Raw genomic sequence first — 20454 nt, forward strand, 5'->3', positions numbered from 1 at the left:
ATTTTCAAATTTTGCTGAAACGCTCTCAGTATGCAAGAAACATTTCTAAACATTTCAACAACATTACAGCAACGTTATTTTTTGCTTACTGGGATGAGATCTCTGCCTAGAAAAAATCTTTTGCGATGTTTTGTTTGCTTATAGGTATATTGAAGTGTCGTAGAATGTTACAACGAAATTGGTTGTAGTTTCAGATAATTAAATTTTACCATTGCATGTGCATTGATAATTGAATAATGATTCGCTTCCATCATTCTGCTCCGTCAGTCAGGAATTCTCTCGTCATATGAATTATGATTATTATTACATATATTAATAGCATATATATTAAATTTAAATTAATCGGCTTACGATATCATATTTGCTTTGTAACGATTTCATTGATACTGTTTACATAATATAGACATTTGGTTTCATTAATTCTATTACCACACACATTTGCAGTATATTAGGAAATTTTTTACCTATATTTTAGCATCGACAAAATTTTTTTATTTAATTTAATTTTTTAATTAATTTATAATAAACTGAATTCGATCTTTTTCCATTTTTCGTCCATTATTTATTCATATATGGTTTGTAGTTTAATGACATATATGAATATGATTGTAACCATTGTATCACCAAAATTTTTTAATTTATTATATTGTATGAATTTTTATTATCCATCGTATGATTAATAAAGAAAAATTTATTTAGTTATAATACATTTGTATAGGATTTAATTTAAAAAAATGCCTTTCTTACGATTCGAATCGTAAAACGATAATTTCAAGATATGTTTGCCTCGCAATAGAATGAAATATCGTTACGTACAATATATTTAAGGAAGAATTTCGGATTCTCGTTATTCTCGTCTACGAGAGAAGGAAATATATCAAATTATCTGTCGGTACCTTTTGATTTCACGATTCGCCAATTTCCTTGCCGAAAGCGTGAGGGTTCGATTAACCGGAAATTCTATCGGATCTAAATCGTATAATGGATATCTGCCCATCCTTTACCATGGAATGCCTGCGGTTTGTTTAATTTTGGTTAGTTTACGGGTTCTAATCATTTAATAAGTGTTCAGTCATTTATGCGCGTTATACATATATATTCAACGTCTTCATAAAGAATCTAGAAAGAAATCATCAATCAACTTTCTCTTGAAACTTTTCACTGTTAATTCTATTTGACTTTTTTTATTTGTTTAATATAATAAAGTGTACTTAATACTTTAATATTATACTTTTGTCGAGTTTAATATTCAAGAAAATGTCAACACAATGTAAATAATTCTCTATTAAGAATTTCTGCTTACATTGACATAGAAACATATTACAATCTTCTTTTATTACAGATTGAAAATTCTACATTTATTACAATGTAATTTCGTGATTCTAGTACTGCGAGAATTATAATGTGAGAAATTAAAATATTATTAATAAAGTTTTTATAACGTTTACATTTTATATTACTTATTTAATCATTGCTATAATATTTCAAAGCAAACTTCTTATTTATATACGAGATATGGTCTTTATGTGAAAGATATCATAAAAACTCATTATATTTATTAATAAATTTATTTTGTTTTAAATTACGATAATTAAAACCTAAAATTAAAATTAACAAAATTTTTGGAATTGTGTAATGTGAATGGTGTAATTTACTGTAAGGAGATGAATAAAGAAAGATTTTGTATTTCAATGTGAGAACCAAAATAATCAAAAACAAGTATTTGTAGAATAATTAATTTATTTGTTATCAAACTAACACGCTTCTGAACATTTCATTACTGTTTGAAATCACTCGCGTTTTCCAACGACTACCATATAAAAAGTTATGAATGAGCCTAATAAGTTTGTCCGAAAGAATGATATACCTACAATAAATCATTCAAATTCCTAGTGGCTGTGTTTGTATGGCACATTTGTTCCCTCGACGAAGTTTTCCAGAGACTTAAAAAAAGTAACGGCGGCAGGCAGACCTAGTACTTTGAAACCGGAGACAACCGACCAGGCATGGAAGTGCATTAGCTTAGTTATCAACAGTCTACCGTGTGGTCCTCATGATCCCAAGATGGGGATCAACACTCTCCATGCCCGGGCAACTTCCGGAATTCTGAACAGACCACTCATTTGTTCTTACCTCAAAACTTTTTCGTGCGGGATGCACACAATCTTAAAGTAACGAATAACGTAAACTGTCGGTAAAAGATACCCACTTGAAAACTCTCGAAACGCCGGCGCCGTTGCGTTTCAAAACGCGTGTAAAACAGATTGAAAAAAATTTACTAAATATTTATTTGAATAGTACTAACTAAATATTTACTAAATGTAAACATATCTTTGGTATAAAAATATTAATTTGATTTAAGTATTATTTTTTTATTGAATATTCTCTAAATCTGTGAATCAGAGTGAATAATCACTGATTACCCTGGCATACTTGGCTGATTCAGATTTAGAAAGTAAATATTTAGTAAATATTTAGTTAATACTATTCAAATATTTATTAAAATTTAGTATATTTTTTTAATGCATAAATTCTTATCGTTGAACAAAATGTAATCTTTTTATGGACATGATTAATTTCATTTTGGAAATACGTTGCATGTGTAGATACGTACCTATTGCAAAAATATGCATAAAGACTTTTGACATCCAGTATTAAATGTGATCTCTTACGCTGTTTGTGTATCTTATTTTAATTTAATATTTGGATCTTTATCATAATTTCAATTTAGGAATTTTGAAAATATTTAATACTGAAAGGTGTATATATTATATATATTGTATTTTACGATCATAACTAATTACACTAATTTTAGATTATCTTTCATACTTAGGTACTATAAATTTTTAGCGATATCGATATTTAAGCACGTGGAATTTCCTATTGTATCGTTACAGTGCAGCATCGATATTGATAAATTAAGAACATAAAGACAAAATCAATATAAGTCGTTTAACATCGTATTGAATTACCGAAAGAATGTTGGCGAACAGAAATATGATAAAAACAGTTCACTTTGAAAGAAGAGAACATAAGAGAGAGAGAGAGAGAGAGAGAGAGAGATAGCGCAAGAGAGATCTCAAAGGAGATAAAAAGCCGAACGGAAACGGCACGGAATCGATACGGCAATGGCGCGTCATCGCCATATGAGGACCATGGCGAGACCAGTGCAACGATTTTTATGAATGCAATCCCTATACTTCTTCGGAGGACGTGACATCCGATAAGCAGCGTCAGATCTGTCCGCCGTGGCAGTGCGATTTTAATGGAACATCTATCTTGATTTTACACGCGATGCCTCTCGATTGATGCTTCGGCGACATTCGAGCGTCTCTGCGAAATATCACTGAGTTCCCTATTTGAACGCATATCGCCGATGCACTTTTAAATTACGATGTCGGAGTGTTCTTACTACGATCGGTGCAATCGGTTCGATTGTGAAAGACAGCTAGAAATGTACGCTCTTGCGAAGGTCATTTTCGTCGCCGGCTATCATTTGTAGAAATGTGAATTCGCCGGTTATTAAATATAATAAGACATTTAGACACGCAGATATTTTTTTTGCATAAAATAACAAAGTGTTTATTATATCGAAAACCTGGAAAATCTGGAATTTTCCAGGGATTTCTTTTTCACCTACAAAAATAAAAAATTTTCATAGAATTTTAACGATACTCGGGGAAATATTTGGAATTTTATTTATTTTTATCTCTTCTTAAAAAAACATGTACTGTTTTTTTTCTTTGATTGTTTTTCTTGATAATGCAAAGTGTTGGTAATTGATTAAGTATGCCATACACATTCGCGTACGTTCTCGTGTATCTCGCAGATTTTTTTATAAAAAAATCAGAGTGACAATAAAAGACGACACTCAGTATTCAGCGAAAGAGAATAGTAGCTGTGTATTAATAACTGATACTGTATTGTAGTGGATCTTTCCTACATCGTTTTTTTTTTTCGCGACTCTAATTGTATAAAATGATAGATACAGACTGCATTCGCTTAGGCGCTCAGCACTTAAGCATTATTTCATCCTTGTTGTTTATCAAATATTAAGTAAGGACAAATAATGCTTACAAACGTTATGAGTATGTGAGTGCCATACTTTTCTAATACCAATTTACTACAATAAGATTATTTGTTTGTGTTACTGACATTCCAATTTATTATATTTCAAAGTTTTGAAAAAATTGTCTATTTTTACCTGAAAAATCTGGGAATTCTCAAGGAATCTTTTTACAAGATTAGTAATTATCCTGAATAATGATCTGTCACAGTACTCTTTTTTTAAGTATTAAATGCAATTGTAAAAAATACCTGTGCAAAAATCGTTCGAGGTCGTACGTACGTTCACTCAATGTTCACAAAGTATATGAAGAGTTAAAATAATGCTCATGCATATGTCGTACCTGCTTATTATACCGGCGCATTCGTATAGGATTCCCATGCATTTTAACGACTCCCGCGATCTTTATGCGAATGAATACCGGACGCCATCGATAATTTGAGGGTGGACCGGGTGCTCGCGCGCAAACAAAAGGTTACGCGGAATATACATCCGGTAGGTATGCATCCGCGTGGGGTTTCCATTTCCTACTCGGTTATTTGCAAATGTCGTCGATCGTTCAACGGGATGCATTTGATATACACGACGGAATGAAAATGCGATGGGGGAGTACGAATATTTGCCGTCGCGACTATTGCACTTCTATAAAAATAAAAAAGGCCTCCATTCCATTCCCCATATTAGATTACATGCCCATTTAGTAAATAGATACTATTTATAACGATATGTCATTCTCGTAAAGAGGAAACATTGATGCATTGGAAAATTTGAATTTTACGTATAAAATCGAAGGAACAAAACCATTGTATGGAATTTTTTTTAAAAAAAGATCGTATTTTTTTTACAAAAAATAAAAAAGTGATGATATAGATATACAGAATACGATACTATTATATGCATGTACAGCATAATTTTTATAATAGATATTATTTGAATAAAGAATATAATACATTTTTTAATTTATAGGAATATTAAATGATTTATTAGATATTTTTAATAATATGTTTATACTAAGCAAATATTTTACGGGATTAAATCATATAATATACTTTGTTTTATCTTATATTTATTTGCCCTACATGAAGCAAAACAGGCTTTTTTCGAGGATTTAAACACCAGTTTAGCCAAGGCAGACCCTTAAAAGAGCTTACAAAACATATTAACCTTGATATGTTCAAGGATTTTTGTTTCTTTTCTTCCTCTGTCCGCGTGCGAGTCAACCCGTGCAAAATCTGAGACGACAATGCGTGAATGCGTGTAACATAAAACACACGTGGGTGGTCGTCGGAGCTCTTGAAAGACCCTTAAAACAACCGCTTACAGGTCACTACGAGTTTTCTGTAGAATATAAACGTTTTTCGAATCTATTTACACAGACCAGATACTAGATCGGACATTTTTACGATCTTATTCACTTTGTTTTGGAAGGATAGAGAATAGACACAAAAAAAAAATGGAAAGTGGCTAAAACAGATGGCTAGAGAGTACTACAAAAAAATCTGTTGGACATCAACTTTTTATTTATAAAGCACAATCTTAATATTAACTTCATTTTAATCATTTCAATTAATTTTGATTTATTTTGACATTTATAATAATCTTTCTCATCACCAGAGTTGTATTTTTTTAAATATTATTTTAGTTTTTAAGGTCAGTTGTCATTATTTATGACAATTTTGTATCTTCATAACTGATAAATCTGACGGTCAGAATAATTATAATTAAAAAAAAATTTTCTTTTTTAATTAAAAATTAATGATTAAAATTTTCTTTTGTAATAAGTTTTAAACATTGTGCACAATGAAACCTTCCGTAACGTGTAGAATTTTAATGTCATGGTTATTTAATATTTTATTTCACATTTATTGATATTGCAAATAGCATTAGTGTACAAAATTCGCGAAAGCATGAAAATTAACACACGCGAAGAATGAAAATGCGATATGTATTTAATACAACAGTTGATACACGCAAATGGACAAAGTTATGAACAGTTGACACTATCCGCTTTTGCCACGTGCGAACCAAATGTTACGTCCTGCTACTCACTGGTGCTCAACCTTTAGTATCCTAGGGTCAGTTGTCATTCATGATTTCATATCTCCACAAGTGTGAGAAATCTGATAGTCGAAAACGTGAGGGTGGAACGTTGATGGCGACACGTGTCGCAACAGAGTTAAACGAATGGCGAGCATATAAATTCACGTACGTGTATATTTCCACTGAAACAATATGAAACGAGAATTAAACTTGCGCGTATTTAATTTCTAGTTTGGTGTTATTTGAACGAGTCGCACAGACTGTAATCAATGACGCAATTTGCAAAAATATACACAAGATTTATATGCCTCCTTTCATGTTGTGTATAATTACTCATGTATATATCAAGTAATTTTATGAATTCAAATTAAATTCTAAGCATTATAATCTTTTTTGGAACTACTTTCCACGTGGCGTATTATTAAATCATATATATGTTGCAAATGTGTCCATTTCGAGCATTAAATATAATTGGCATTGCTATTTAGCTTTCCTAAAAAGTTGTGATTACTATTATTGTCACGATATGTATGTACAGATCAAATGTATGCGTGCATCCGTTGTTGATGCACAGCATCCCTTCTTAATCGCGATAGGAACGAGCAAAAGGACCGGCAACACTCTACGCGGCCCTTGCAAATTGATTTGGGTGCAGAAACTGGTCTCATAAACTCGAGCCGGGCGTTTCAGAGACCGGATGCTTTTAATGATCGGCAATTTCAGCGTACGTTACGTGAGAAAGCAAGTTTTGTCGATCTCATGTGCGTGTGCTTGCGAGCGATTGGTATCGATTTTAGCCGTATTTATATTGTGATTTTTCGATAAAAATTTGTATTTATTGCAAAAAATTAAACAAGTCGAAAATCAAGATTTGCGTGCGTACAACTTAATTTTGTATATTATTTAAATCTCGCATGAATCAAGAACAAATCATCAAATTTAATTAGAAGCTTTATATATTATATATATATATATATACATGTGTGATATAAAAAATCACTATAAAAAACTACTATAAAAAATCTACTATAAAAAACCATAAGATATACGAGGGAATAACTCAAGGTTTGATTTTCTTTCGTTATGGCATCTGATATTCGCGTTAAATCATTGAACTTGAGTTCGTCTTAATATACTTGTCAATACATCATAATGAAATTTCATCGCTCATCACGAGGCACGACTTGGGAGACTTATCTGTCCATGAATATTTACACACCAGCAGATGTTCTTGGCGATTTGTAATTCAATCATAACGAGAGATCCTCTTGAGGAAAAGCGCAGCTTTTAAGAAGCGTTTTTTGAAGCATTCATTTTATATCTGTTATTCACATAAGATGCTATTGTATTTATGGTGAACAAAAACAAATTTCTTAAGAGGTGTACTTAATGATTTTAAATAAGTCCGTAAAAGAATTATAAACGTTCATGCATACACATAAGTAGCGGTAATGTCGAGTGTTAATTAAAACCCGAAACTGCTAGTACGACACTTTATTGATATAACAAAAAAAAATGACAGTTCCAGTAATACTTTTCATAGTTCTACACTTTTTTTTATAAAAATAAAAGCGTTCCGCATTTTTTAATAAGAAACTGTAAATCTATGAATATACAGTATCACTAGAACTCTTATTATCTTTTATAAATATTAATGCGTGCTAATTGTAAGATCCACTGCCACTATTTTGTACTTTACGCATGTCAAGATCAAGATGACAATTTACGTGAAACAAACGAGCAGTAACGAGAGCTATTAAATATTTCATTCTCTCAAACGCAACGACGCAGCGTGTTTTCCTCTCGCGTTCCCTGCACCCTCGTTTAAAAAGTGGGCACGAACAGGGACACTTTAGAGTAAGGATCTCGGTCTTTTATTGCCACGCGAGTAGGGGGAACAAGCGAGCGCGGATAAAGCGAAAGGGTACCCGATTATCCATTCGTCCTGAAGGTATTCACGTTTTCGGCATCGACCGACCTATCTCCTCCACGGTCCAGCCTCTTCGCAGGATGCACGTGTGAGGTGCACCTATGCATATTTATGAGGTATCAGTGGTTGTCGAACGAATTGGAGGCTGAAGCACCTAATCACGTCCAATGCATACGTGGCGTGATTCTTAACGCTCGTTTGCATCACGATATGGAAAGCAACCCCTAACAGCATTTGTTCTATGCAAATCTTCCTTCCTTCAAAAAAAAAAAAAACCAATTTTATAATTCGATATTTTCTTTATGGGCGGGAAAAAATTTCAAGAGATTTGTATCGCTACTTTGTTATAATTTATTAAAATTTATGTTAAATTTAAAGTTACACGCTATAATTTCACATTTATATACATGCTTCTTTTAGTCTTTTGTCTCGTTTTAAGTAAAAAATGTTTAAAAGGAAAGAGCAAACATTTAAAGCACTCTTTATATCGATCAATAACCGTGTAATTTTCCAGTAAATTATAATGACACGTTATTTAAGTGCTAATTGTACTAGTACTCTCAATTTCGAGCGTCATCTCGATGATTGTACGTTCGTCATTGCGAAGAATTCGCGACGAGTCATTCAAGACTGCAAGACACGACCGTTGCCTGTCCACGTCATAAATTTATTATATTACACGACGATTTATGCGTGACGCTCTGTCTGTGGCTGTATCGATCACGACGCAGTAGTAGCCTTGTTAAACGCAGCGGCTGCAATTATTGATGGACACGGCCCGCTCTTTCATTATCGACGAAAAGTGGCACCCGTCGAGTCCGAAATCTCTCTCGACTGCATCTTCAAACTTTGTACGAGTCGGTAATTGTATCTCCAAGCGAGTCTCTAGTAGAATCTGCCTTGAGAGTTTGAAGTGTCTATAATAGCATTTAGCGGATTATCAGCGCTAACTTTACATGTTAAGCTATTAGTTCCATGACGTGTGTAAAAATCCGCAAAATTTACGAATTGTAGCCATGATAATAAACTTTACCGAGCGTATTTATATTATATGTGACAATTAAGTAAGTAATGCAATTTTATCGGCTTATTAATGTAAACATAATTTACAACACGCGTTTTGTATACGTTTAATGACATTTTATATTATTAAACAATTAAAATTTAATATAATTAAATACAATTAATATTCTATAATTAGAATTAATATTCTGCACCAATTAATATTCTGTATGAATTCAATTAATATTCTATAATTAGAATTTAATAATACAATTAAATATAATTAGAGGCAAACAAATCAAGCATACGTTTTGATAGGATTATGGTCACGTTAGTCACGTATACCGACTAAAATTACGTTAGTAGAGTTAGCAACGATGATTCAAAGATGTTGTTGAGAATGAAGTGTAAAGCAAAGTTATAGGATAGAAGAAAAGATGAAGAAACGACGAAGCTTCGAGATGAAATTAATTGCCGCTTCCGGTCGACGGACTTCCGTCTAAAACATCAGTCATAACGAATTAGGAGTCGCTTGTCATCGTTTTGTGCAACTCAGCCAATCTCAGATCTCATAAAATGATGCGTTAGTCATGGTCAATGAATTTTTAATTAAAAACATGTGCTTCTATTGCATAACTGGTAACTTCCAAGTAAGTTGGTCACGATATTCTGTCCAGTTTTAGTCGTTCTTTATGAATTGGTTTATTAAAAATATTCCACGATTTACGTCTCTTAATATCAGAGAGAGAAAAATTATATATTTTTTAAATAAAAATAATTATAAAATTATTTACTTAAAAATGTCTTTACATTTTGTGTATTATATTTAATATTGTATATTTATTGTTTAATCAGTCTAAAAAATTCTTTTCAATGGATTGCGTAAAGAAATTTTTACACTAAAAATAAGATCAGGGTTTTCTTTATTTTACACGATATAATTTTTATTCTTTTGCAGTATATTAAATACAAAAGTTCGTATTATAGTTTTTATCACCGGGCAGGAACAAAGAGTCTATTTGCATGACATCACGGAAGAACGACTACAAGAGTGTCATTTTTTCAGCTCGCTCTCACAAAGAGGACTTTGTCTTTCTCTCTCTCTCTCGCAGCAAGATACTCCGAATAAATACAGCCCAAAGATCAGATGTCGGTGCCTGTTGGCACCTCACAAGTTCTATATCTCCTCACGAGATAACACTCCTGCTTTTTAATTTCAGAGCCAGTATATATAAGAGCTAATATTTTGAATTCTTTGTATATCTTTTTATTTGCAAATTTTTCGAGGAATTTGGAGTTAAATTTATCTTAGCGAAGATTGGAATATCTTCTTCAACAACTTATTAATATTTAACTTGGAACTTTCTAGGTAATCCTTAATTTAAAATTTCATTGAAATTAAGTGTACTAAAACTCAGAATAAAATAAAGTTTTAATATCTGCTTTCACACTACTTAATCTCAAGGATTTTAATTCTCTTCTAACTGAAATACTATCATCCCGACATTTTTGTTAACTCTTTGTAAAAGCTATACACACTGTTTTGAATTCACGCGCAAATTATTCTTGAGGATTAGGTAGTCGTTGAATTTCAAAACTGTACTTTAGAATTATGTATTTAACATGATGATCAACTGCTCAAAAAATTTTGCTTTTATCATATTTTAATTTAATAATTTTGAAGATGTTCGTTTAAATCACATTGAAATTATTGTCAGAATTTTTTTCTGCTTTAATCATACCGCTCCAGAAATCTTTACACGAAAAAAACATTTCTTGTCACTTCTATCTGGTCTATCTCATCTTGTATCTGATATCCATCCATAATCGCGATGTGCTCTCAGATTACTCACAGTCATGCGCACTTGGTTCACCTATACACTTGATAAAAAAAAAAGCACAAACCAATCTTAGTGAAGCACACAGAATACCGTTTCTCTTTGTCTTCTCAGCATTTCACGTAAGCTGCAACGATGCCGATTAAGCTTGAACCACGCGTCAATAAAACGTTCCAAAGAATCTGAGTGAACTACAATTATACATAACTTTTTCTCTCTGTTTAGTCATAAAATTAATATTAAATTTATTAATTTCGTACTTAATAATTTTAATTTATAATTTTGTAATTTAATTTATATATTTATTAATATTTAATACAAAATATCAAATTATTTTAATCTAGTATTTAATTCTTTATTCGCAGTGAGATAGTACTTTCTTATATTTCTGCATTACAGTATTTCTTCTATTCTTTTGAAGCGTACACAATATAAAATGATTCATTTTCCCGACATGCCTCAAGGCATTGTTCGTTCCGTAGAGGGTTGAGAATCGAGTATATCGGTTTCATATACTACAAGCAATATTGCTTCGATAGTTTATTCACATTCTATGACTTAGGAAGCACATCATGTTCTTGGTGTTCTTCCATGTAATCTTTGTGCAACGTCCGTTGAACGATCGGCTAGCAACGAGTCGCTTGTCGAGATCGTTCGTTGGCGATTTGTCCACCAATCAAACAATCTGTTCGTCCTATTGTGCTTGCTTGATTTTATTGCTTTCATCAGATCATCGCGTGACCATTTTGCCCATTCGAACTGGTTCGCACTTGTACATCGACATTTACGATAGTCATAAAAATCTATCATTATTTTATGATACGTCAGGGAATATATTCATCTAGTATGTATTTAAAAGCATATTTTATTATTCTTATAACGTTTTTTATCCGAAAATTATTTTAGAAGTCAAATCATATACACAATGTCCCATCATACAACACTTATACAATATAAAAATTTTTATTTAAAATTACATTTTATTTGAATTTTTTTTTTAAATTTTGTGTGACAAAATATGAAAGACATTCTTATAATTGTTTTAATACACTAGAAAAAACCCTTATTGAATTAATTGGAATACCTATTGGTAGATTTAACCAGAGGTAAATCAGTCATTTATAGCTAAATCTATTAAACATTCCACTTGAGATAACCAGAAATATAGTTATAATAACAAGAATTCTGTTTGATATGGTTAGAAGTTATTTTGTCTGTACTTCATGTTGATACAATCAGAATATTTTTCTCACGATCAGTATATGATTCTCTCATAAGATATCTTTTATAAGATATCTGATATATCTCAGTTGTATTAAAGTAAAATATTGCTGAAGTTACTACGATTTTATTTACTTGTTTGAGTTCTCTTTTAGCTATATTATGGAAATAGAGTATGATTGATAATTTCATTATTAGTAATTTTATAATGTATTACTGTGCGTTATTAATGGAAACTGTACAGATCCGGCTCATTGTTTGACTTTTTAATTAGCCTATCTGTCAGGTACAACTATGCTGATAGATGATTCCATTTTGATCAGTGGTTTAGTCATCAAACATAGCTGCGGTAACCCATCGATTTATCATATAATTAGAGTAGCAAATGCGAAGTAACCACACCAGTGTAAATGCAGTGTGTATACTTATGTACAAAACTATCACATTGTTATTTCCTATTTCTATACCTTACGTGTAAAATAATATTAATGCAGCTTGTTTTTAAAATTAAAGGTATATCATAAAAATTTATAATTATTACATGGCCATGAATTGATAGTGTTTTTTTAAAATAACGATCAATCGTTAACACCGTGTTATTCTCTTCTTTCATTGTTACTAATTTTGAATGATATAAAGCAAACATTAAATAATAAGATAACCGAATCGTATATATAACTTATTTAAAAACGTTTTTTAATCGGATTACTCAGCGATAAAATTACCATCAGTTTTCTGAAAGCATTAGATAAACGAAGGTAACAAGCAAAAGGGGAGCGTAGTTTTGACCAACTCACTAGTCGCTCAGTCGGGCGGCTCAGGATAAGATCAATTCGAGCTTCCGTCGCGTCCGCCACCAGGCGGGAATTGAATTATGCAAATGTATCCCATAGCCTTCGTCCAGCCCCGTGTCGAAATTTCCGGGGATCGTGTGTGTGCCATCGTCGATTCTCCTTCACGCCGCCGGCGTAATCACGAGGACCACCTCCTGTCGTGAGCAGAAGGCGCCGTATTGTGACAGGATGTCTCTCCATTCGCTTGAATTATTCCGAGATCCTTGTTATCGCGACGCCGAGGCACAATGCGAAACTAATCCGAAGCAATGTGAAACCTCATCCGAAAGATCACCCTCTCCCAGAGCGATTTAATTCCCCGTGTTACGTGAGCCTCGTAACAGGATGTATTCGAAATCAGCAGCATCTCTTTCGTTTAGCGATCTGATTTTAAGCTCGTAGTTGACATTTTTTTGTAACAAAAAAGATCACGATTTGTAGCCTAGTATTAAATATTTTAATGAAAAATATATACATACTCACATACAGTTGGAAAAATTGTGTTAAATTTAACACAAGATAAATATGTTAGAAAGTAAACACAGACAAAAATTAATTTAAAGATGTAACACTGATATAATTTGTAAGTAAACTGTAGAAGCATATTTTGTCAATAAAATTAAAATTTATAAATATGCTAAATTATAACACGTACTTTATTTATTCATCTTAAATTTTACATTTAAAAATACAATATTTTTATATTATTTGTTCACTTACTCATAAATTGTATTATTTTAACACGACAAAATATCGAATATCAATTTAACATAAAACTTTATAAATAACAGTTACATTAAATGTTATTTATAACATTCACATTATATTAACACTTAAATATGTTAAAAATTCAACACACAATTTTTTTTAAGGATTTGAGTGGATCGTTTCCAACATAATAATATATAAATAAATACAAATTATTTTTGACTATGCGCATTCACATCGTGTATATTTTTTGTAATTAATTTTTTAATAGATTTTTTTGCAGTTTATTTATTTGCATATTATATTGTGCTAAATCATGATATAATGAACAACGGTGTGATAGTATTTCGGGATTTCACGACCTATTACGCAGATAGTGAGAAGCTTTTTAGTCCGACTTCGCTTTTCGCGGTTCCATGCACGCGAATCATCTAAATGCATGCACACATGAACTGGGCGATGCCCCCGCTGTGCGTGCAAATCGCCACCGCTATTTTCACACCAGGGCGATGCGGCGCGGCGCCTTCGTGTATACACACGCACGTTCATTGACATCGAGACGCGCGCGATCATGCGTGCTTGCGTGCGTACGTGCTTGCGTGCGTGGGCGACGAGTGCGTCTAGCGTGGCGTAATTGTCACGTCATATACGGCGCACGCACATTCCCCATTAATCAATCGTTTCCGTCGGTGCGGGAACTAAGACAAAGACCACCCGCTGCCGGTTTAATACAACCGCCCCACGTTGTAGCCTTTCATTTTCCGGGGGTCCGAAAACACTACGTTGAGCCATTCTTTACTGATGAATTGCCTCGTAATTACTATAGTGATGATGTTTCAGGCAAAAAGTTTTCTTTCCTTTTCCATGGATTTGACAGAAACAAATCTTTTCTGTATACGTTTGATAAATCTGTCAATCTGAAAAGAGAACTTTTTCGGAAACATTTTATTTTTATCTATTTTGATATATTAATGTATTAAGGCAATCAAAAAAGTAACAAAAAGAGCATCGTTTTGTATTCTGTCTCTTCGACTAAGATTGCTCGATGTGTAAATATTATTTAAGCTCAAAAAATCGGAGTTGACACAGGCATGCTTCCCCATGTTTCATTTACACATGATTAACTGAATCATATTATTCGCGCTACGCGCGTTTCGACGAAACGTTAACCTCGACATTACACGCGAGTAACACTCATAGACCCTTCATAGTACGTGCCACCGCTTGTAAGCTACTTGTAATTGGATTACAGACTTACAGAACACTCGTACACTCCAGTGCAAAAATCCTTCCGCGTTTTATATTATTCGTAGTGAAATGGTTTAGTTCTAATTACGTATAAATATTTTTGTCATCCAAATTTTATACAGAGCATTATGGCAAATATTAACATAAATTGTGAAAGTTTGAAAACTTGTATGGTAATAAAAAAAACGTACTTGTAATAATAGAAGAATGGAATAGAATTAGACAATGCTCCAATATTAAAATAAACATTTAAAGGGATTAATTTCTCAAGAATATGATAATATCACGAGTAATTCCGAAAAATAATTCTAAAAATATCGTAAACATTTCTTGTTAAACTAGCGTTTAACATTTTATTACAGGTGTTTACAAGACGACAATTTACATTGTAATAACCTTCGGATCATTTTTGTGCAGTCAGGGAACACATTAACTCATTGTCGGCGAACATACAACAGTAATGTCGGCAGTAAAAAAAACCAGAGTCATGTAACCGTAACGATACTTCATCTTCTCCTGAAACGGCACGTGTCTACAAAGCGGTTTTTAACCCTCCGCAAAACATGCTCCGTTGGACACGGTATTTGTATAGGGCTACTTACCTACGACGCACGTGCTCGCATTATGTACGTGTGCAGTGGTGTGCAGGGAGATGGGAACTGGTAAACATCCTTTGTAATTTAAATTTTAAAATGAATCGTCATTAAGGATAATATCGAGAATTTCGATATGCCATCTGATTTTCTGTGTATATACATATATATGTATAAAGTCAAAGAGAAGAAAAAGGTGATTTAATATCGCTTAAAATGGATTCATAAATTCATTAGTTTATTTGTACATTATTTTTATAACTTGTATCATAATTTAAAAGTATTATGTACATTTATATGTACATGTTAATTTAATATCTTTAAGAAAGTTTGAAATTCTTTCAGTTGTAAATGCTCGTTTGCATGTAGCACCGATTGTAACTCGATCCAATTTCGATCCTGTCAGCTCATTCCTTCTAATCGAAGAGATGTGATTATTCTTATCGATGGCATTATGCAAAGGAGTTAACACGAACGGCGAAGCGTGCTTCTCCCTCGATAAAAGCGACTTGATGAATTGAGTTAGTCGTGCGTGAATCATTGAGCAATCGTTTTTAAGCCTCTGGTTTCAACCAGTTAGATGAAAACCCCAGAGAAAGAGTACGTAACGAAAATAATTGCATTTTCCATGATGCATTCGCGAAACTTTGTTATATGTATGAAACATAAAGAATTATTTGATTTTGCTTCGGATGTACTTTCGCTTGATTCAATAATAACAAACGCAGATGCTCTTTTTTATCTCGATCAATAAAAGGGCTACATAAATACAGCTTCCGGGAGCATGGACTACCCTTTTGGTCACAGACCAGCATTTTGTACGCAGCTACCAACGCCCATTGCTTTTGATTTTACTCTGCATTGTCAAAATCCAATTTTAAATGCGCTACGTGAATTTAAAATTTGATTAACATAAACATGCTTTTATTACAATACTTTACATTAATAACAATATAAAGTAATTATTACAAAATTAAAAGTAAAGTCGTGTTTTTTTTTATCAAATTTCGTGAAAATTCTAATTCTATGTATAAATTTCGTGCTGTTTTTACTCACTCTATATAAAAACTGTAATAAAATTCTACAAGGTAAAAAGTATTTATATTTTCATTAGAATAAAATATCTTTTTGTAATAAAATACATTAAACAAAAATATTTTAATTAAAAAAAATTCTCTAAGATTTATGTAGTACTTTTTCTTTAAAATAAGTAAGGTTATATACTTATAATAATATAGTCTATCTAAGGTTTTGCATTTTTTCTAATTTTTTGCTACGTCCAAAATAGATCAGGTTTAAAAAAGAAAACGATTCTGAACGGTTATGTTAAGTACTAGGCCATATTGAATAGAGTTATCTTATATTTTACATTATATTTTTATGTGTTCAATAATATATTTTATATATAAAATCTGTCTTCTACAAATGAAAACGGTACATTCATGTTGTCATATTGTTAATTCAAAGCAAATTATTATAAGTGCTTTCTAGTTTATTTAAAAAAACACTGTTCTATATAATTTCATGTAAATTACTTCAGTCTTGGAGTGCTTTAACGCAACAGTGCCTGGAGAAACTTGTCAGTGCAAAGGTCGTAAGTGCATGTACCTGCACGTCTGGCTTAATGTTCGGGGCAATCGGGGCAGACGAAAGTGTCCTTTTATGGCAACGAGTCCTTTCACGAACGGCATTCTTGACGGGCTTTCCATCGTGTTCACACAACATATAAGCTGGTGGTTCCAAAAATAGGATCGATATACATATATATGTATATATAAGTATATATATTCACATACAATGAACTTGAGATATCAATATATAAAAAGAGATAGACAAGATAGATTTTATATAGTTGCATATAGATAGATACGCAGATAAGGTAAGCTTATCCCTCCGTTCGAGACGCGAGGCATGGATTAACATAACTAGTATATCTAAGAAAAATCTTATGAATTATTTTTTATAGATAAAAAGCGAACTCATCTATTAATTGTAGAAAAAAATTGTAAAATAAATTTTAATATAAGTTTTTTTTTTAAATTGTTTGGCGAATAAGTGCTACACATCTTAAATATAAAATTGCTAATTTTCAGTTGTAATTTTAGTTATCTATTTATATTAATAGATATTTAATGTATATGTAAAGATTATTAATAAATATTTAATTTAAAATTTATTGAGAGACTCTTTGCATAAAAAATTGAATTTCTATTTAATTATATTTTATTTAATTTCTATTCGTATACTTGCTAGATTGCATATATCCGAGTCATGCAAAATTGAAACGTTTTGCGGTGCAGTAAGATAGTATATCATTGTGTGGTGGGGTAATGTAGGAGTAAAAAGCTTTTATCACTTTCGTCGAAGTGGTAGCGATTCCATATTAAAGAGTTAACTACGAGAGGAAAAGAGGACAAGGATAGAGGACAGAATATATTACATGTAGGTATATGTCGTGCACGAAATAGAATTCCTTAATGTATACAATTATTATTAATCTAACAGAATTATAATGGATCGCGGCGAAAAGTTACTTTTGTGCTCTTTCAGAAAAGCAATTATAATTCAACTCCATTAATATTTATGTTATTTGAAGAATACTTATCCGCATGTCCACACATTTTCCCATTTTAATTCCCGATTAATTATCCTCTTCTTGCCCTGTACAAATTAATTATTGAAGCAAGACCATTAATATAATTGAAACGGGAAAAACTTTGTTAAGAATGAACTTTGTTATGAATGGATTATCAATTTATTATTAGCAGTGGATTAAAATTTATCTCAGTTCATTCGAGAAAGTTAAAAATTCTACCATTCTGCTCTTCTCTCTATTACAATCATTTTTATTATATTAAACTTTTCCTTTCTATTCTCTAAATATTTCTCTCTTTTATTGCTGTGTATATATTTAGTTACACAAGCTACTTCCTCCCATAGAATTTCTCTCCGAACACGAGCATATCTTCCTTTCGCTTAAATGCACCGCGTTAGAACAAATTATCGCTACCGCAAGGGCTCGATTTTCCACGCGGTGTTCATGGAAGTGCAGGCAATTACATTTAATAGAGGCATCCGTGTTAATGATCGTAGCGACGCGTTAATTCCGCGGCGACGTCGCTTGCTCCGGAACTTCACCGAAGATCGCGTATGTGACATCATCGTTTACCAGCTAGTGGAAAAAAAAAAAAACGAACTCAAACAGATACGAGAAGGAAAGACGACACGATCGTTCAAGGCGCTTCAATTAAACTCGCTTGAGAGAGGGAGGCGGATGACGGACAGATCTCGCCGCAGCTTCCTCGTAAAACGCGTCTACCGCGCGCTGCACTTCGAGGACGGGATCGCCGTTTAAGTGATCGTTACGTCTCTCCTCGGCGCGGCGGCGGCCGAACAAGTCAACAGGACAGGCGAGATCGCCGCCGTCTCTCGAAATAGACGCGGCAGATGGACGAGAGCGGAGAGGGATGTGGTGCTAGGATTTTATGGATTTAAATTGACCGAAGGGCGCACTGCCGACGACGACGCTGCGAACTGCTGCTATGCCGTTTTACTGCGTGCCCAATAGCCCAATTGGCGCGCGTGTGGAAACCACCACCGGCTCGTTGACTTTTCGAATGAAACCAATTGCTTCTGCGGCACCGATACGACGACGTGCCATCTGCCCGCAATACGGTATCGCACATCCGGCGCCGTCGAAAGTGTCGAGTCAGAGACACACGGGGTGTCTACGAGCGGAATTCGTCGCCGCGAAACACTAATCTAAGGAAACACACCAAGCCAAGAGAAAATCCAAGTAACTTTGTGTTAAACATCATGAAAATCAAAATGATGATTCTTGGTCACAAAATTTGACTGGTTTATATTGATGTTAAGAATAAAAATAAAGTTATTTTAATTCCTTTTATTTGACTTTCGTGTGTTTCTTGGAGATGTTGCTATAAAAACGATCGCTCTCGGTAAAGCTTACCACGCGTTGTTTTGCAACGAGCCATCAATAATGTTGGAAATATCGATTTATACATTCGCGAATAACAGTCTAGTATTGCGGAGATTTGAAATCTCTTTATTTTGTCTTACGACTATTTTTCTGTTAGTTTCCATTGTTGTTTTACATTTTTTGTGCTCACTGTTTTTTTCTTTTTACATTGCAGCAAAAATGCGTGAAAGCACGAGCTCTGTACGATAATATCGCAGAGGCGCCTGACGAGCTGGCCTTTCGAAAAGGCGACGTCCTCACCGTGCTGGAACAGAATACTGCTGGTCTTGAAGGATGGTGGTTGTGCGCTTTGCGAGGTCGACAGGTATAGTTATTTCAAAAGACATAAAGTTTTTATCTACGAATCCGTCTCAAATAGAATTCTTGAAAATTCGAGATTCCTTATGAAACAACATCGTAGGGAATTTCTATAAGTTTCGCGGGATCTCTATCTCAAAGAAGGATTACTTCATTCGTAGCTTTATAATAAAATAATCGATTTTATTATAAACTCTCACAAAATAATAGATTTCACATTTTAAACAAATTTGAACGAATTTACTTTATCTTCGTACCTTACGGCTTGTTTGTAAGTATATACTGAAATTCTAAATCTGATTACAATCCAATTTTCTGCCTAATCGAGAATGCCTTAGGCGAACGTGTAATATACGAAACTTCCTCGCGTTTGGGAATTCCGCTTGCGTCTCTATTAACTGCGTCTCTCTTTGTTCTACTACATTCTAATGGAGTTTATCCATTCTATTAACAAAAACCACGTGTTAGGTATTTCCACATACGTATTATCTATGCGCGTCTCTGTAATGCATAAGATCACAGATCCAGAACGAGACTGTCTTTCCTTCTTTTTCTTTTTTCTCTCTTCTGAGAGAGGTATTATTATTGCCACGAAAATAGGACATTCGATTACGATGATCTAGCTTCGTGATCTCTGCCTTCGGGCTGATGTCAGACATGACTGCGCACAGACCTGAT

General features: G+C 33.0%; 1 protein-coding gene across 1 annotated transcript in view; it reads left to right on the top strand.

Moving 5' to 3' along the window:
- Window positions 1–20454, top strand: part of p130CAS (Serine_rich_CAS and FAT-like_CAS_C domain-containing protein p130CAS) — a 63371-nt gene that overhangs the window by 20938 nt on the left and 21979 nt on the right. The window contains exon 2 of the mRNA XM_018547951.1: window positions 19634–19783. Within this exon, the coding sequence (XP_018403453.1) occupies window positions 19634–19783 (150 nt within the window). The remainder of the gene's footprint in view (window positions 1–19633; window positions 19784–20454) is intronic.

This window comes from Cyphomyrmex costatus, unplaced genomic scaffold (assembly GCF_001594065.2).
Source record: "Cyphomyrmex costatus isolate MS0001 unplaced genomic scaffold, Ccosl1.0 scaffold69, whole genome shotgun sequence".
NCBI classification, from domain to species: Eukaryota; Metazoa; Arthropoda; class Insecta; order Hymenoptera; family Formicidae; genus Cyphomyrmex; species Cyphomyrmex costatus.